At 42.8% G+C, this 18964-nt stretch overlaps 1 protein-coding gene across 9 annotated transcripts in view; it reads right to left on the bottom strand.

Moving 5' to 3' along the window:
• Positions 1-211: 211 nt before the first annotated feature.
• Positions 212-18964, bottom strand: part of ATP13A2 (ATPase cation transporting 13A2) — a 135288-nt gene continuing 116535 nt past the window's right edge. For all 9 annotated transcript variants that reach the window (XM_029577867.1, XM_029577863.1, XM_029577865.1 and 6 more), the window contains 5 exons: positions 18864-18960; positions 17567-17790; positions 16184-16335; positions 12813-12985; positions 212-12284 (listed from right to left, as the gene is read on the bottom strand). In XM_029577867.1, the coding sequence (XP_029433727.1) occupies positions 12117-12284; positions 12813-12985; positions 16184-16335; positions 17567-17790; positions 18864-18960 (814 nt within the window). In that variant the 3' untranslated portion in view covers positions 212-12116. The remainder of the gene's footprint in view (positions 12285-12812; positions 12986-16183; positions 16336-17566; positions 17791-18863; positions 18961-18964) is intronic.

The raw sequence follows: 18964 nt of genomic DNA on the forward strand, positions 1-18964 counted from the left end.
TCCTTTAGGGGAGGGGAGTCTTAATTATCAAAACCTCAGGGTGGGAAGTCTTAAGAACCTAGCAATGCTTTTGGTGGGGTGTCCTGTTACTAATTCATGAAAAGTTTGCCAGTCTGCCCATGGGCCTGTGTCCCAGGTCTTTGAATTACCTAGGAATAGCCCTGCTGGATGATAAATCAAAGAGATGCAAGAAGACGCTGCGCGCAAAATATACTTCACAAACTGCATTACATTTATATAAATTTTAAAGAATAAAATAAACCTTTCCATCTAGATCTCGTTTAAATTACAATATCAAAAATCTTTTTCACGTTACACATAAGCATGGTGCTTGTGGCATACAATCAGACATTTGGCTGGCAAGAGTATAAATTACAACAGTGTTTCAGCTACAGGTTCACAAATAACGTTTTAAAAGAAAAAAAATGGAACCCCCTAAAATCTTGTAAAAACAAAAAAAATCACATTATGGGTATCACATAATTTTGGTCAGGCTGTTTCAAAAATATGTATTTTTAATATTGCAGGCACTGAGAAGTCCTTTATAAATTCAACAGAATCCATCTGCCTTTCAGGTCACTGTTTGCCTTCTGTGCATGAGGCACACTTATGAGTGTAAGTGTTTCACTAGGAAACAGTCATGACATGAAGCAGAAAATAAAAAAACTTCCATATTTTAAGTGTAACACAAGGGAGGATACAGATAAAGACCATCCAGTATGCCCTGTTATTCTGGTCTACACTGCTAAGGATACAGTCCAGGAGTCAACCAGCCAAGCCCTAGCCCCTCCACTCCCCAGCATCTCTCTCTACCTGCCCTTTTTTCTATGGTCCCCCCCATGCTGATCAACAGCAGGAATGGAGCAGCAGAGGGGCCACTTCATTCTCCTCTGCCATTTGGCCCAACTTGAACTGCATGGCTGCGCTGTACAGGGTCTGGGGCAGTCCAAAGCAGTCGAGCCCAGAGCTGCAGAGACTGAGGTCACGGTTGATGCATCAACTGGCTCTGGATCTCCTGCAGCAATTCTACAGGGCCAGATTTTGGTTGGGCCCTGGCCTCTATCATCCCATTCCAACACCTTACAATTTATTCAATAATGGAACCAATTCCTAGAGATACTCAAATGATTATTTACACATATTCCTAGCACTTGATTTGTTTGTTTTTAAATGCGTAATAATTTTGGGTACACAGTAAAACTCAACTTTTTTACTACCACTAACCCCTTGGTCAGCTAGTACCAGGGATCAATTATAAAAAGAAAAACATAGAACTCTTTCCCCCTTTATTACCGTCCCCTTGTGTTTTTCTAAAGTGCAAATAGAAAGTGGAGGAGTAGCCTAATAGCTACAAACCAGGAGAACAGGGTTCAAATCCCACTGTCGCTCCTTGTGATCTTGGGCAAATCGCTTTACCCTCCGTTGCCTCAGGAACAAACTTAGATTGTAAGCCCTGTGGGGATAGGGAAATACCTATAGTACCTGAATATAATCCGCTTTGGAGTGCAGAAAAGCAGAATATACAAATCTAAATAAATAAATAAATAGAGCCCTGTAGGAGAAGAAACATTTTCAAGCTAAGCCGGGCTTGTAAGGTGGACAGGGCTTTACCAAGCAAATTTCTGATACTTAGGTGATAAAGACACAACTTCACTTTTTTTTTTTTTTTTTTAATTTAGTGCAAGAGAAGGTGGTCATCTGAATGTTCCAGTCACCCTAAAACCATGGGACCGCTCTTAAAACTTTGAGTGTCTTATACCATTAATACATTTTTAAAAATCTGAAAGAAAAAAAAATCATCAAGTATTTGTTGGGCATTATGCGCCCCTGTGTGTAAAATGTATGAAGCATCGCCGGATTAAAATGCTGTACAAACACAGGGGGAGGTCAGGGAAAGTGGTCCCAGTTTGTAACAGGCAGAAATCCGGCCCTGCACTCTCTGCCTCCCCACATTACTGCCGCGCGTCCCTTCTGTAGCACGCCTTGACCTACACAGTGCTGTACAAAACACACATAAGAGAAAGTCTGTGCTCTTTACAGCTTACTAGATAATCAAAGTATCCTGGGCAAAGGATAAGAAAATGTTTAAAATCAATAAAGCTGAGCAGGAGAATCTGGGGTTAAGATTTAAAAGAAGCCAGAGCAATCCTTGGACAGTAATCATTCCAGCTGGGTACTTTTAACTTTAAGAGACCCTCTATTACACCTTGGGTCCGGACCTCAGGTCTACCTCATCCAATGTCTTGCCTCCCCACCATAGCAAGGGGAAAGCATTAGGGGAGCGTACATACAAGAGAGCATGTGTAGAAGTGTTCATCCCGTCACACCCTGTCTGTTCCCAGCAGTCATGGATCAGGGGTGCATTGAACCCAAGGCACCATCCCCGGACTCTTATGACTTCTCTTCCATACCTTCCTCTGTCCCTTCTTGAGCCCAGTGGTACCATTTGCCTCCACACTATCCCTGCAGCAGCAAGTTTCACCCAGACACTCTGTGCTGAGCCAATAGGTAATTTCCTCTTCTTGGTTTTAAGTCTGCCACCTTGATAATTTTGTCAGGTACCCCTAGTGTTTTACTATGCGTCCCAGTGTGCCAAACGCTCCTTCTTTATTTTCCATGCATCTCTTGGGGTTTTATACCCCTATCGCAGCTTCTTCCCTCAGTCACCCCTTTTCCAAGCTGGATCTTAGAGTTTCTCTTTGTATGGAAGCTGTTCTCTACTTCTAAGCATCTTTTGCCTTACCTCTTCAAGGTGTGCTATAATCTTTTTAAGACAGGATGCCCAAAACTATGGGAGGTGGGTGGGGGTGGGGAATTCCTTTTTTTTTTTTTTTTATAATGGCATAAAATACATTTTGTTTTGAAATTTTTTTTTCTAAATTTCTATCATTCGTATAGTCTTTTCGGCCACTACTCAATGTTTTCAATGATTTTAGCGAACTATCTCCCACTAACTCGATTAATTTCCTGAGCAGTAATGGCCAAACTATTGTGTACGTTGGCTATTTTTCCCCCTCAGCTGCATTACTTTATATTTGTCAGCATTAAACACTCATCTGCAAAACTATTGCTCATTCACTCAACAATGAGAGATTTCTTTAAGAACATGTCACTCTACATTTTGATTTTAAGTTGTTATCCAGAATAAGTTTATCATCTGAAAACTTGGCCACCTCACTTGCTTGCTCCCTTTTCTAGATTATTAATTGATTCACCATCCCTTGTGGGACACCATTATTTACCCTCTTTCGCCGGGAAAGATTAACATTTAATCTCAGCACCTTTTTGAAGTCAGACGAGAGGCCCAGAATGCACAGAAAGAAGTTTGAAGCCCTCTTTCTTCCCTTCCAATGTATTGTGAGCAGGTCCCCCAACAAGCCAACTGTTGGACAGGATGGTGGTCCATTTTAGAAGGGGGAAGGGGGGAATGTGTAAAAATATGTCTCCTGCTCAGGAAGTTATAAAATCACTATGGATGTGAAAAACTTAAAAGCACGTACCCGGATAGCAAAAGTACTTACTTGTAACAGGTGTTCTCCACAGACAGCAGAACAAAAGAAAATCATCCCCACAAGTGGGGGTGACATCAACCAAACAGAGCCAAGACAAAAAAGCTCTCTCAGTCGTTGTAGGTCGCTAACCTTCAGCTCAAAGGGAATGTTGATGGGATTATGTGGCTGGTTTGTCCTGCTGTTTAATGAACAATACCTGGTACAAGTAAGCAACTGATTTCTTTGTGGAAAAGCAGGACAATACCCAGACTCCTAATTTGAGGGTTACACGAAAATTTCCGTTATGCTTTCACATCCATAGTGAAAAAGCCATGCAACCTGTATGATGAAGAGAATGTTGAAGGAATAGACTTGAGAATCGCTTAAGCAAACTAAGTATTTTCTAGGCAGTAATGAGCAGAAGAGCAGGTGGTAGCCTTGCAAATATCTTCTAAGGAAGCAGAGCAAAGAAAGAGCTACCACAGCCACCTTAGCTTGACTTGATGCACTTTCATCTCACTGATGTTGTCCAATTGAGTATAGCAATAAGAGATGCAATCAGAAATCTAAGTGGAAACCCTTAGTAACCTAGTGATGACAGCAGAAAAGGATCAAATGGTCTGTCCAGTCTGCCCAGCAAGCTTTTCAGAGGAGCGGGTAAGTTCTTCAACAAACAAAAAAAAACCCAACACGCTAGTTAGGGTAGATTTAGGGGTTGGGGAGGAGAGGGGAAGAGGAAGGACAGGTTTAGGGAATTGGGAAAAGCTCAATCCCGTTGCCACACGATTCTTTAAAAACCCCCCCCCCCATACACACACGGGCCACCCGCCCGCACGGGAATCTTATTTTATAACATGCACGCACAGACGTGCGCATGTTATAAAATAGCCACATCTACCTTTAAGGCGCTTTTGCAAACCAGCATATAAAGAGCCTGTGTGTGGTCTTGTGAAAAAAATCAGCAATGTTATATAGTGATTTAAATGAGACCGAGAGACCATTTTTGCTTTAAATAAAACAAAACAAAACAGGAGAATAATTGAGAGGAATGCTTCCAATTTGTTTACTTTTTGGGCAGAAATTACAGCTATCAAAAACAAAACCTTCTAAGAAAGGAATTTTAAATCTGCTTTTGCTAAAAGCTCAAAAGGGTATTTCATAAACCAAGGGAGAACTATGTTTAGCTCTCAATGAGTTGAAGGATCTTTAATAGGGAGTTTTATATAAAAGTTAGGCTTTTCATGGAACTGTGGGTTACTAGGAGGTAGGGATTCCTCCATTGTTTTTTTGTGGTCTGCTGCTATAGTGCTACGATGCACTTTGACTTAATTTTTAAACCTGAGTCAAACAGGCTTAAGATGTATTGAAGTAAAAGAGAAGCAGGGAATTTAAAAAGGGACCCAATGATTCTTAAACACCAGGTAGAAAATTTCCCACATAAAGTTGTTAGATCTCCTAGTTTTCTAGATGCTAGAATTACTTTACTCAATTTAGTAAGCAATTACTTAGAAAAGCCTAGGTGACAACATCCATGCAGTCAAAGCCAAAAACTGAGGATTGGGATGGAGCAGATTCTTGTTGCATTGAGTGATCAGGGTTAGGAATAGCCTCAATTGTAATAGCTGTTGAAGAGCGAGGTAATGAAGCCACAGAAACCAAGTTGATATGGCCAAATCATGGCTTTAAAAAAAAAAAAAAAAAAAAAAAATCAGACCTCTCTCATCTTTTTGAATTGTTTTGGCTATAAATGGAACTGCAAGAGGGCAGGAGAAGACAAAAACCATGATTCCATGTGCTTGAAAAAGCCTCTGTTGCTAGACTGCCCTTTGCTGGTCTTTAGGAGCAACAGGTAGGAAATCTGTTGAATGGTGTTGCAAAGCGGAGTATCTGTGGATTGCCCCAATCGCCGAAACAGCTCTCATGCTACCGGATGGTCCAATGGTCATTCATGCGGTTACAACTGACAACTTAGTATGTCTGGTGTTGCCTTCCAGGAAACAGACAGCTATTTGGTACATTCTTTGGGAAACTGCACATTTCCATGTCTTGCATACCTCTTAACACAGCTTGAAAGAGCCTGTTCCTCCTTGCTTGTTGATGTAGAATTGCATTGCTACCTGGTTGTCGGTTTGGATCACCATTACTTTCCCCTTCAGCCAAATAATTAATACTTTCAAAGCACTGAAGATTGCACTCGGCTTTAGGTGATTCGTACGGCATAGACCTTGTTGAGGCCAAAGCTTCTTGAGGTTGTTCACATGAGCTCCCTATCCTCGATTGGAGGCATCTGATTATTGCGATTTGAAACAGAGGTTGGTGAAAAGATTGACCTCTCAGGAGATTTGAAGATTCAAGCCACCATGCCAGAAATTGCATAGTGTCCAAGCGGGCTCCTATGAAGTCTTACGTAAGTAGGTTCTAAATTGAATTTGGGGGAAATGGATGAATCCTAGGCTTTGGAGAGTATGAAATTATACAAAGTGTAGAAGAATGAGCTTCTTAAAGGCATGGCTAGACATTTATTTAAACAATTTATATTCCGCTGATCCACAAAACTCTGAGTCAGTTGTCCAAATATGGGAAAACAAATACTCTGCTCTTCCATTACAGCCTGCCCTGTTGCAGGCAAGGTCGTTGAATAGACCAGGCTTGGTAGCTTCTTGAATAGTAGTGCTGCCTTCTGCAGTATCAAGACTGACCTGTAGATGGCTGCTTAGTGGTAGCTGCTTACAAGTTAAGCAGACTGGAGCAGTGATCTTTAATAAGATCTGTTTCTTTTGCTTTGACACCAGATTGTCCCCTGTCCATCCTTATTGTTGATTTATGAATCACCTTCTACGAAGGGGCTAGGTGATGTATTAATTAAAAATATCAAAGTAAATATCTTGCTCAAAAAATTTAAACATTATCTTAATGCAATACTTCCCAAAAGCCAAACAGAACCCACCACAATAATTCAATATCTTAGAAATGTGAGGACCTTCAACACAGCGGCATAGAAGCGACAGATATTCAATTCACTTGTTTCTAATTTTTTTTTTTTATTTTTTTTTTTTTTTAAGAATTTCACTGCTAAAAAAACTTTTATCTGTCCCGTATCACCATTTTGTAAAAAAAATTTTATGCGAGTCGTGAAAAAGGTGAGCTTATATAAAATACTTAGCTCCAATGAAAAAACTGCCATGAGAGTTCCAATCTTTCAAATTTTCCGATCTTGATCTATCCCAACACGGTCCACATTTTGGAAGCTATTTCCTGCATCAAGGGATTATTTCTGATGTCCTTAATGTGCTGCCTTTCACAGCATAACTTCAGTAGTATCTCTAAGACGGTTTCACTTTTTGGAACCTCCCATCAAACTGGTCCCAGATCTCAAATCCTTCAGGAAACTGGTGAAAACCTTGCTCTTTTAAACAGCTTTTTGCTTCACCCAAAGGCACAACCTGCTCGAGACTCCTAGCTGTATTGCACTATTTATACCTTTCCTCCAGCCTTCTAGCTCCTGGTCATGTAGACAAAGGCATTTGCCACATTCTGGCTTAGAGTTCATGTAGTACTCTGTGAGCTGAACAGCCACAGTTTGTTTTGGGGCTTGAATACATTTTAGTATATCAAATCTATTTATTTATATTTTTCAAATCTTTTATACCGCACAAACAGCAAGCTGATCAAGGTGGTTTACAATAATCAAATATAAAATACAGTAAGTATATAAAAATATAATATATAAAACTAAGCAAGGTATGGAAATGCCTTGACATTCTTTCTAAAAGTTAAATAATTTAACTCCTGCACTGAGTTTCAATACTCTGGGCCCAAACACCGAAAACATCCTTTTCCTTGAACCCACCTTTTTCACCTTTCTTACTCCAGGAACCATAAACAACGCAGCTTCTGATGAATGCAATATTCACTTTGATACGCCTCTGGACTTTGCTTATTAAATAACTTGAACCCTTAGCCTGATTGACCTTGAACATCAGGGTCATGATCTTAAATGTAATCCTTTCCTTAACAGGCAACCAGTGCACTAGATCTTCTTGGGCAGCCAAACACCAGCCTGGCCGCAATATTCTGCATCTCCTTGAGACAATGTATGTTCTTCATAGTTACCCCCAACAGAGCCTCACTGCAGTAATCAAAAATTGGCATTACCAATGCCTGTACAATTGATCTAAATACACCAAAATGCATTCTTCCCCTTATCTGTCTTAGTTGCCTTCATTTTAAGAAAATCCTCATTAAAGAAATAGGAGGTTGAAAGGTTAATTTATCATATTGAACCCCCAAAGTCCAGGCTTCTGGAGTATTACCCCAGGCCATCTTACCAAATGGTCCATCCAGTCTGCCCAGCAATTTGCTTATGGGAGTAACTGCTGTGCCACCTCCATGTAAGGGTAGTAATTACCGCTCCGTGCAGCTTACATCCATACTTTCTGTTAAGGGTAGGAAATGCTGCTGTGTGCAGGTTACCCCTCATGCAGAAATGTTACTCCACCCCTTTCTTTGTTTTCAACTTCAAGCCTTTAGGGATCCTCAGTATTTGTCCCATGCCCTTTTGAATTCGTTTACTGTTCTCACCTTCACCAGCGCTTCTGGGAAGGAATGCCAGGCACCTCTCCATCCTCTCTGTGAAGTAGTATTTCCTGCTATTGGTTCCGAGTCGTTCCCCTTGGAGCTTCATATCATGACCCCTAGAGTTCTACAATTTCCTTTCCAGCAGAAAAGGTTTGAAATCTGTGCATCTTTGATACCTGTCAAGTATCTTAAGGTCTATATCAAATCTCTCCTGCACTCTCTCTTTTCCGGATATGCATATTTAGATCCTTCAGCTTTTCCTCACAGTTCTTCTGAAACAGATCCCCACTCCATTTTGGTCACCTTCTGTTTCATCCTGTCTTTATCCTTTTGGGATATGGCCTCCAGAAGTAAACACAGTACGCCAGGTGAGGCCTTAAAAAAAACAACACTCCTCCACGAGGGCATGATCTCCTTTTTCCTGCTGGTTCTTCTTCTCTCTATGCCGCCTAGCATTCTTTTGGCTTTAGTTACCATCTTATCACATTGCTTTGCTGCCCCTCAGATTACCAGACATTTCCCTAAGGTGCCTCTCCTGGTGCATGCACATTAATTTTACGCCCCCCCCAATCACATACTGCTCTTTTGGATTAACGCACCCCAGGTGCATGGCTGTGCACTTCTTGGCACTGAATCACAGCTGCCAAACCTTTGATCACACTTAAAGAGTTCTTAAAACACTTTTCATTCTCTCTAGTCCTTCAGGCGTGTCCGCTTTGTTGCAGACCTCAGTATCATCTGTAAAAAGGCAAACCTTTCCTCCTAACCCCTCTGCAATGTCACTCATGAAGATATTCGAGCACAAGCAATGCAGTTAAGATCATGGGATGGTTCGTCCTAAGCAGTGAACGCAGCAATCATGCTGATCCACTAAAGATATCTTGTAGGACCAGCGAGGACATCTTTTGATGTCGAGCTTGCAATCTCTCATGAAGAGAACTAGAGGTAAGACACTCTCTCTCCGAGAAACCTAATAAAGTTTACTTTTTTTGATACTTGCAAAAGAAAAAATGAAAGCATACTTCGACAAACGAAGAGAGAAAAATGAAAAGAATGAGCTAAGGAGAGCCAAAACATCTTTTCGCATGAGCGAAAGGCTGAAGAAACCCAAGCGGGGGAGACTGTGCAGGACACCCCCATGCATGCTCGGAAAAGCCTTCAGCGTCTCTGAGCTCAGCGAGCTTTTCCCTCTGGGCACCCTCAGATGTCACGCTTGTGTGGCTTTTTATTGTCCTGCTTGTCCATGGAAAATGTCTTTTTACCATGGCTTACTCTATTTTCAAAATTAACATTAAAATTATGTAAAACAAAAGCAGCTAGGCAAGTCGGGGAGGCCAATAATGATACTTCCGCCAAGGCACACAACATGAGGACAAAGTAATTTCACCCCCACTGAAGCGGGACTAGTGTGCGTGCCAGAAAAGTGCATGCGTTGATCTGAAAATGCAATAGCTACCCATTCCTTTACACCGCCCCCAGTCTGTCCCTGCACTTATTTTAAGCAGGTAAAAGCACATCCCCCCTCCCCCCCCCTGTACCATAAGGAGGGAATAATCAAAATGTGTTTTACTGGCATAAAAAAAACCAGTTTGCTTATTGCCCCTTCCATGAAACACTGTAGCAGGTTCATGCACACATGTACGCGTGCACAGGCCGGGTGATAACAGGAGCTTCATGGATATTTTCTGTGCGAGATAAGAGTACTTAGGTTCAATTAAGTTAATGCACTAAGAAGGCAGTACACCATGCATGCAGCAGAAAAAGCCTAGGGAAGGGACAACAGAGAGACCAGGAGTTTCACTGTGAGATATGGCACAAGAGCCCTCCAGGAAGTCTGGTCATCAATATCCCTTAAAATATTTATTTTAGAGCACACAGGTGGAAGTTAAACAAAATCATCCGTCAAGGTCCCCCCCCTTTTTATTGGGAAGCTTTTCATTCCTGAACACAGGCGTTAAATGTTTCCGAAAGCTCTTCCTACTGACTGAGGAAAATCAGCAGGCTGCTGAAATGATCAGAGGTCACACAAATACACGGACAGCATCAACAGGGGCAGCTGAAGGACGTTTTCAATACTGGAGCTGGATTCTTGTCATGAAAATGCAGTGTCAGCAGGGCTATACCCTGAATGAATGGAGGGAAAGACTTCCATCTTCTGAACATAGCCTGCTCAGTGCCATGCCACACAGCCACATTGATTTATATCCCACATTTATATCTTTAAAGATCATTTTTTCCCTTCCAAACTTGCGTACACAACCTCAGAGACTGAACATCTATTCAATCTCAATTAGGTTTACGTCTGAATAAAACATTCAAGCTAAACATGACCGTCATACAGATGGATGCTTCCTGTATCACAAGGAATGGTTACTCCCTGATCCAGCGTCTGATGGTCATGTACCGGATTTTTAAATATATATGCAAATAAAAAATGTCAAAAGCACTTATCTCGGTTGAGTTTCTTTTGTGCTCGTGATCAAGAGCACAAAAGAAACAGAGGGATAAGTGCTTTCGATTTTATTTGCATATATAAAAAAACCCAGCACATGACCAATGATTATACTACATCAGACACTGGAACAGAGTAACCATTGTCTATGATACAGGTAATGACCATCTGTATGATGGCTATTTTTACAACTGACTAAAGCATTCAATCCAAACATAATTAAGAGTGAATAGATGTTCAGTCTCAGAGTTTTTTTCACGCTATAAGGTTCTTTCTTCATTAAGTATTGCCATGCATACACAACCTCACTGCATCAAATATTATATAACCCAATCACCCTCAGCAATAACTTGTTCCCTGTGAAAAACAAACCCAAATTCTCTTCTTGCATCTACAAAGACGGCAGCATTTAGTTTTGGATTCCATAAGTGGTGCTGCAACTTTTGACACATCACAAATTTTATTTCCATGATACTAAAAACTATGCCACAGATACCACCAGATTGGGAAAAGCTCAGAAATTTAAAACTTGCGGTTAAGATAACATGTGCTGCTCTGCGCTGGGTCTTGAGGTTAAAGCAGCACTCAGGTAAGGATAATGGAAGGACATGGAAGTTCTATAGGGGTCGGGAGGGAGAATGAGACCTTGTGAGAATCAAAGGCACAATGAGCTGAAACCATAATGCTGGATAGCAAGCGTTCCCAGGGCTCTTTGCTGTCAGGATCTAATTATCTTTAAAGATTGGACCCCAGGACCACAGCAAGCTTTGATCTCACTGAAGGACTCGGAGGGAGAGGCAACTAATTTCAGAAAGCTTCTATTGCACACACATCTCTCTGCTAGAAAAGAAGTCAGAAAGGGCTCCAGTAAAATGATACACTTATTTTTCCTGAGTATGCTACAGATCCTGTCTGCTACTCTCTCGGTATTAAAAGGAGACAAGAACATGAAACACTATCAGGCAGATATTGCCTTCTGAGTGGGAAATTGCACTAAATTCAAATACTGGACAAATTTCAGTGTCTCAGCATCACTGGTTGGGTTGTGCTCCCAGGACTGGTATCTTACCACAGAAGATCCAAGTGAAGGGGGAAGGGACCTGCTATGTGGCTGTAAAGCTACCGTCCATGGGAAGTTAAAAAAAAAATAAAAAAAATTCAGATGTGTACTCCGGGAAAGGAAAAGCAGCGGATGGCTCCAGATCTAATTAAGGCGTCTCCTTTCCTCCATCATGTCTTCTGGAGGAGTCTCTTCAACGACTGGACGTGAGATGCTGCTATATCTGTATGAAAAATCAACTTTACACCAGGAGAATTCAAGTACAGGCATGGTATTTACGTCTTTGTTTTCCCAAGCACTGAGCTTTCTTGGAGGTTAACCGTGTAGAGCACTGGATATTCTCATCAAGGAAGATCCCAGCTGCACAACATGATTCTGCAAACTTTCAGTCCAGCACACATCTGGAGTGCTCAGGTTCTTGGGCTTTAATCGTAAATGTCATGAGTGATCCCAACATGTGTTACTCCTTGAGAAGCCAGGAACCTCCGGTGGTTCCAGCCCGGGCATCTATGGAATAGAAGCCATCCAGTTGTTGCTATCTGAAATTCATTGACATTTTTGGACTGGCAAAGATGATCTCATTCAAAGGCGGCCATGAGGGCTGCGCGCACAGCTCCTTCTCTAGTCTCTTGTAGAGTTTTTTGCTTTCCCGCTTCCTACGCAAGTAACGTAAACAATTTAACACTCCATGGTCCAATGCAGTCTAGAAGAGGAAACAAAAACAATGCATGGTTTCTCTCCTGAATACAAGCTGAATCACAAGCAATGCACAAATCTTGATTCAAATTTACTGTCTGTATATTTCCAGTACAAAAAAATAAAATGTCTATTTTAAAAAAAAAAGTTCACAGCTCGAGCAACTAGTTTGCTGTGTCAGTAATGGGAGCTCCCTTGAAAAACATCCAGTGTCAGCAAGAGACTTCAAAGGCAGAGCTGCCAGAAAAGCACAGGTACCAACGACCATGCTTGGACACGGATATGCGCCCTCCCACAACAGTGCCCAGCTCCAGCGAGCTGAGTTAAGGTTCCTGACTGCTCGGCTTCGGTACCAGGAAGACCATCCTCCCCCAGATGGCACCTAAACAGAGCAAGAGCTCAAGAAATGAGGATGGGGGCTGGGTCTATACTTTCCAACAAAGCAGGGAATTTCCAGGGAAGGGGGTAAGAGGAGGAAAGGGGCAGACGGGAGACCACAGAGCGAAAAAACTCGCATTAAGTCTTCTGTTCCCACCTCTAGCAGAAAAGCGGTGAAGAAATTGAGCACAGCAAATCCAAGCAGCATCAGCTTGAAGTTCATGTCGTTGATCTCTTTCAGCATCAGGAGGAACCTCATGAACCACAAAGGGTACAGGGTCAGCCAGATCATCAGGGCAAAGAGGATGATGAGGACAAGGAGGAAGAGGACTGCAGAGGAAGGGACAAGAGAAAGTCAAAATTAAAACAAGTCACGGTAACATCACATTGGGTGGATAGCCCATTCATTTAGATCCAGTGACACTTTACATGCACACAGACTCGTGGGGCCTGATGCAATGATTCCCTGATGAATAAGGTCTGAGAAATCCAAACACATGGTCCCCTATGAGAAATAAATTAGCTACTGCCAGAACCAATAAAAATGTTCTTGGGAGCTGTGAGGCTACAGGCCTCAGCCAGGACTGGAACCAATAGCTGTTGGTCTAGAGTACAGCAATGGCTTCCACATATACCCATCAGATCTAGGGAGCAATTTTCTAACTGCATTTTTAACCGTGGACTTGACTCCATTTTTAAAAACAAAAAGTGTGTGTGTTCTTTTGTTTTCAAACTTGCTATGGGTACCCAGTATGGACAGTTTATTGCAACTGCTTTATCTGTGAGTAGAGTTTTGCTGCAGAAGTACACATGTAGATTAGAAAAGCCATCCATATGCACACTTTTCCTCCCACAATCTAAATAAGGGAGTATCATTTTCAGACTGCCAGTTTACATGGGCAAAGCAATGGGAATTGTCATCCTAAGGGAGTGCAATAATCAAACATTTGTACTTGGATAAACCTATGTAAAAAAAAATATTTCTCCTCCTCAATGCCAGTGGAAATATCTGTGTGTACTTTTATGAAAAAGGGGGTGGGGTCAGGTCAGGGGTGTGAAAGTATGTGCAGACACAATATTTTTTAAATTCTTTGGGTGTACTTTCTGGCATATGCTTGGCACCTGCTCCCCATGCAGGCTAAGCTCGAGTCTCAATGCGTGGACAAGCGTCTTTAGAATTAATAGGAACTGGAGAACATTCTGGAGAATTGGGAGCTGCAGCCTAATTAGGATTTAATTTGGCTGCTGGCATTAGAGAAGGAGAGAAGAGAGCAGCTTTTAAACTAGATCATGGGGGAATACGGACAGTCATACACAAGCACGTGGTTCAGAGGGAGGGATCTTCAAAAGATACTGGGATAGCGTGGACATTAAGAAAAAAAAACAAAAAACAGAACTGCCATACTGGATCATGCCAAGGGTCCATCAAGCTCAGTATCCTGTTTCGAAGAGTGGCCAATCCAGATGACAAAGTTAAAATATTGCAGCAGAGAGGCTGTAGTAGAGGGTGAAACAGTAGAGATGAATTTAAATAAAGAACATACAGATATGAATGATTCACAACTGCCTTTATCATCTACTGATAAGCAGGTTCTGCATACAAATACACACTTTAAAATGCCTGTGTAAAATGCCAGAAGTCTGAAAAATAAGACTGGAGAATTATAATATATGGCAATAAAGATAAAAACATAATAGACATGTCAAGAGACCTAGAGGAAGGAGGATAATTAATGGGCCACTGATATCAGACTACAAATTATATCAAGACAGGGCAGATCAAATTGGTGGGGAGGTGGCACTATGTGTTAACCATAGCAAACTAAGACAAGAGTTCTGCTGGAAAGAAATAGTCTGGAATCTAAATGGATTGAAATTCCAAGTGTGATGGGAAAAGTGTATAGTAGTGGGGGGTACACTACTTCTTACCTGGTCAGGATAAGGAAACAGATTGTAAAATATTAACAGAAAATGGGCTAATAAAGCTGGTCACACAAAAACAGGCAATATTACCCCAGTATTGATTGGGCAAATGTCACATCAAGGCATGGTGGAGAGGTAAAAGTTCCAAGATGCCATAAATGACTGTGTCATGCACCAGCTGCTCATGAAGCCAAGGTGGGGGGGGGGGGGGGGGGGGAGAACTAATTTAGATCCAATTCTCAAGGGAACACAGGTACAAGTGGTAAAGTTGGCGGAATCATAATACAAATAAATCCACTGGTAGGCGGATATTAAGTAAAACTACTGTAGCAGCATTTAATTTTAAAAAAGGGAAAGTTAGAAAAAAACCCTAAAACAGTTGCTAGGGTTTTAAAGTTTGCATGAGGCGTGGACAATCTGTGGAAGCCCAGATAAAGTGTCAAGCTGTGGAACCTGTTGCCAGAGGATATAGTCAAGAGGGCTAGCATAGTAGGGTTTAATAAAGATTTGCACAAGTTCCTACAGAAAAGTCCATATATGATCATTAGCTTAGTGAACTTGGAAAAATCACTGCTTATCCTTGGGAGTAAACCACATGAAACAGATCTACTTTTTGGGGTCTGCCAGGTTCATGTGACCCTAACTAAACACTGACAGACAGGATTCTGGGCTCAACAGACCTTGGTTTGATCCCGCATGGCATATCTTATGTTCTTACTTGTGTTGTGCACGTTGGCCCCATTTTCAAAGGGAAACTCCATTGGGTGTTTCCCTTAGAAAATGAGTTTGCAGCTTGTATACACAAATTTGGAAGCTCTGTGGGAAGACTTATTTTCCTCCCCATTTTCAGGATATCCCCAAAGAACATTCAGGTTTGCTTATATTTGATCCAAACAAGTTGATTTGCATATATCCTACAAACCAGATCTATTGGGGATTCTTGAAAACAGGATTTGGGAAACACTGGTCCAGAGACAGCAGCATTATTGATGAGCAAAAGCAGAGCAGCTCTTACTGGACAATGAAACAGAGCAGAAAATTATCTGGTTTTTTCCCCCTTTTCCTCTCCCCACTAGAGCAGGCTAATTATGTGTTCCTTTTATTTATTTATTTATGAATGAAGTGCTCATTCCCAAGCAAGTAAGCAGACTTGTTTTGATGGATTGTATCTTATGTGCATTTGCACAGAGCTATGTATGCCTGGTAGTGCTACAGAAATAAGCAGCAGGAATAGTAGTAGTACACAAATTAGATTTTCCCAACATGTACTAAACACACAAGACCACTGAAGGATTCAGACCAACAACTAGATGCCAGTGTGCGTAAAGCCAAAAGTCTGTAGACAACAGCTACACTGGTTATCCAGTTTCCAAACTGTGATCTTGCTGAAGTTCTTCTCTTGTACCACCTGAAAGACAGCACTGGATAGTCTTCAAAGGGTTTTTCATGTGCCAGATTTTACTCAAATGTCAATGTGTGTCCAGCTGGTTGGACTGAGGCCTCACTAATGCACCCTGAATATCTGCAGGATGGCTGGCTAATGAATGAGTGAGGATTCCATATGGCTTTTAACCCTTGCAGGTCTAAACCCGAAGGGACCCTTACCATTGGTGTACAGTGGTTTCCGGAAGGGGTATCCTTTGGACATGACGACAGCAAGGATTAAATACTGGTAACCCGACACGGAGAAGATGACCGTATTCTCATAATTTGGCAGATTCAGAGGCGCTATCACAGTATCATTTAAAGGTATGAACCTGAGACAGAAGAGAACAGGGAAGGGAGTGATTACCTCAGGATTATCCTCCACTCACCATTGGGTTTCATTGCATGCTTTACTTCTAAGTCCAGGGCTTCCAAAACCTGTCCTGGTGACCCTGCAGCCAGCAGGGATTTCAGGATCTCCACAACGAGCAGGCACTGGAGACCCAGTACTTGCAAATTTCTCATGTGTAGTTATTATTGGGGAGATCCAGAAAAGCCTACCGGCTGTGGGGGTCCATCTGGACAGGTTTCTGATGCCCTATTCTAGCGCACTACCTGATACATGGAAGACCAGACAATAATCTCTCTCTCGCCACCTCTAAAATTTACACTGCCCCCATCTTTTATTGAGATAACACACACACACAAACCCTGATTTACTAGGACACATACCCTCCATCTCCCCTAGCTCTTTTCCCATAACCCTTCCAATCTATAACAACCCCATTTCCCCCCCCCCCCCAGCTTGTCCCTGATTCACTTATCCCATCCCCCCTCTTATCCCCACTCGCTGTTTCACACACGATCGCCCCCATCCCCCGGCCTGTTTCACAAAATCACTCCCACCCTCATCACCTTTTTCTTATCCTTTCACCTCCCCCCAACTTCTAGCCTCTAACTCTCCCTTAGTCTCTCTCCCCCCCTCCGGGGGGACAGGGCAATTTTTTTTTGGGGGGGGGGTGGCGACTGCACAGGATTCTTTTACAGAGCAACTTCGTCTCAGATCCCACTCATCATGCGGCATGTCTCACACAGGTCCGGCAGAAGAAAGAAAGAAGGGCAGCCAGGCTCATTGTTACAGACAAAGAAATTAAAGTTAGTACTCATCAGGTCTCATTTTAGGCCCCTGCAGTTTCCTCCTGCTCCACCGGGGTGCAGCTCCATGAGCCTTCATTCCTAACTATCTGGGTTCAGCGCCGCATTTTATAAACCAGCTCCCCTCCTTAATCCAGGCAGCCGTACCAGCGGCAGTTCCCGGCCCGGGGGGGGTGCCTTCTGAAGCCTGGCATGCATGCGCACAAGAGTCTGATCACTAGGGGTCACTGCTGCGCGACGGCCGAGACTACACCCCCCCTCCGCGGCGCTGAACACGGCCTCTGTAGCCCCCCCGAGAAGCAACAGCTGGATTTGGAAATCCAATCTAGGTCTCCTGCAGCAACATGCAGGCCCCGCCACCGGGCCGGCCCCTCAAGCTCACCAGCTACGAAGCAAGCCCGCACTCACCAGGTCTGCGAGACGGTGATGAAGTAAGACAGCACTTGTATGATGACCAGCAGGAGCGTCTGGAGGAGGAGACTGCCCAGCACAGCTATGCTGATCAGAGTGCCCTGGGGCCGCTGCGGGCCCAGCTCCTTCGCTGGCCCCGTCTTGCCCATCAACACGGCCACCGTGGTGGTGATGATCAGGTCAAAGAAGAGAAACTGAAAGTCGCTGAGGTTCGTATTCACCTGCGAAAAGGACGAGAGCAGTGCTGTAAGGCAAAGGGCGGACAAGGAAACGCACTACACCGATGAGGTCCCAGGCAGATGACAGGGGAGACTCCCTGGTGAACAGATAGGCAGAACCAATGCACACACCGTCTCGCACTGCGCCCAGTGAGGGAACTGTTAATTACCCAATTATGTACGTCAGTCAGTGACACCATATATTTTATTTATCAATAATTGCAATACATGGAAATGTAGGTTGGTTTTTTTTGGTTTTTTTTTTAAGAAATACATACAAGGACAAGAACCATTTCCAGCATTTTAAAAGGCCTGAATTAGAAGAGATTTTGCCTCTGTTTTTCAGAGAAATCCTTTTATAAACCAGGTGCCTAGGTTGTATGGGCTGTAATGGCTGCGCACAAAGCAGCTGGTTCTGTTTGACATGTTATATTCCAGAACCTGTCCAAATTTAAAATCTACACCCACCGGAGACTATGACCAACTAGAGAAACACACCCCACATGCTCAGGAAAAGGGAATCTCGCTTTACTGCCAGCTAGAACAAAAAATAAATTTAAAAAAAAAAGAGGCTTTCTGGAAGTTACACTGAAAGGCTAATGCGAGATTTTGCAGAGCAAGAGGTTAATGCACCACAAAAGGCGTCAATTTCCAAAGTTATTTATACAGCTCAACTGCTCTGGCTGAAAGCCGCCCCTCCTCCTCAGAGCAGCTGGAAGTGCACCAGGGTTTCTGCAGCGTGCACACTTTTAGCCACAATGAAAGGAGGAATTACGGTGAGGCAGGGTTAGAACTAATTTTGTCCCTGCTCGGTTATTCACACAAATAGCAAGTACAAGTATGCACTTCAGGCTGAAGAGTTTTAGAAGCCAAACCACCTAGGTAGATTCTATTTGACCATCAGCACAGAACAGCCGAGCTTTCAGGATTGTCCCAGTGAATACACATGAGATATGCGTAGGCAAATCCTATCTTGTTGCCAGCACAAAAAGTATTATAAAATACCGAGGGGGGAAAGCAGAGCCAGAATACACATTTCAGTGTGCAGCCCGTTCCTGCACGCGGCAAACACTTACAGTATAGAGGATCAGCACAGACACAAACTGGGTGAAGCTGTACAGCGCCATGTATTTGAAAACCCCAAATGACGTGATCAGAGAGCATCGACCTTCACTGC

Source organism: Rhinatrema bivittatum, chromosome 15 (assembly GCF_901001135.1).
Source record: "Rhinatrema bivittatum chromosome 15, aRhiBiv1.1, whole genome shotgun sequence".
Taxonomy (NCBI): Eukaryota; Metazoa; Chordata; class Amphibia; order Gymnophiona; family Rhinatrematidae; genus Rhinatrema; species Rhinatrema bivittatum.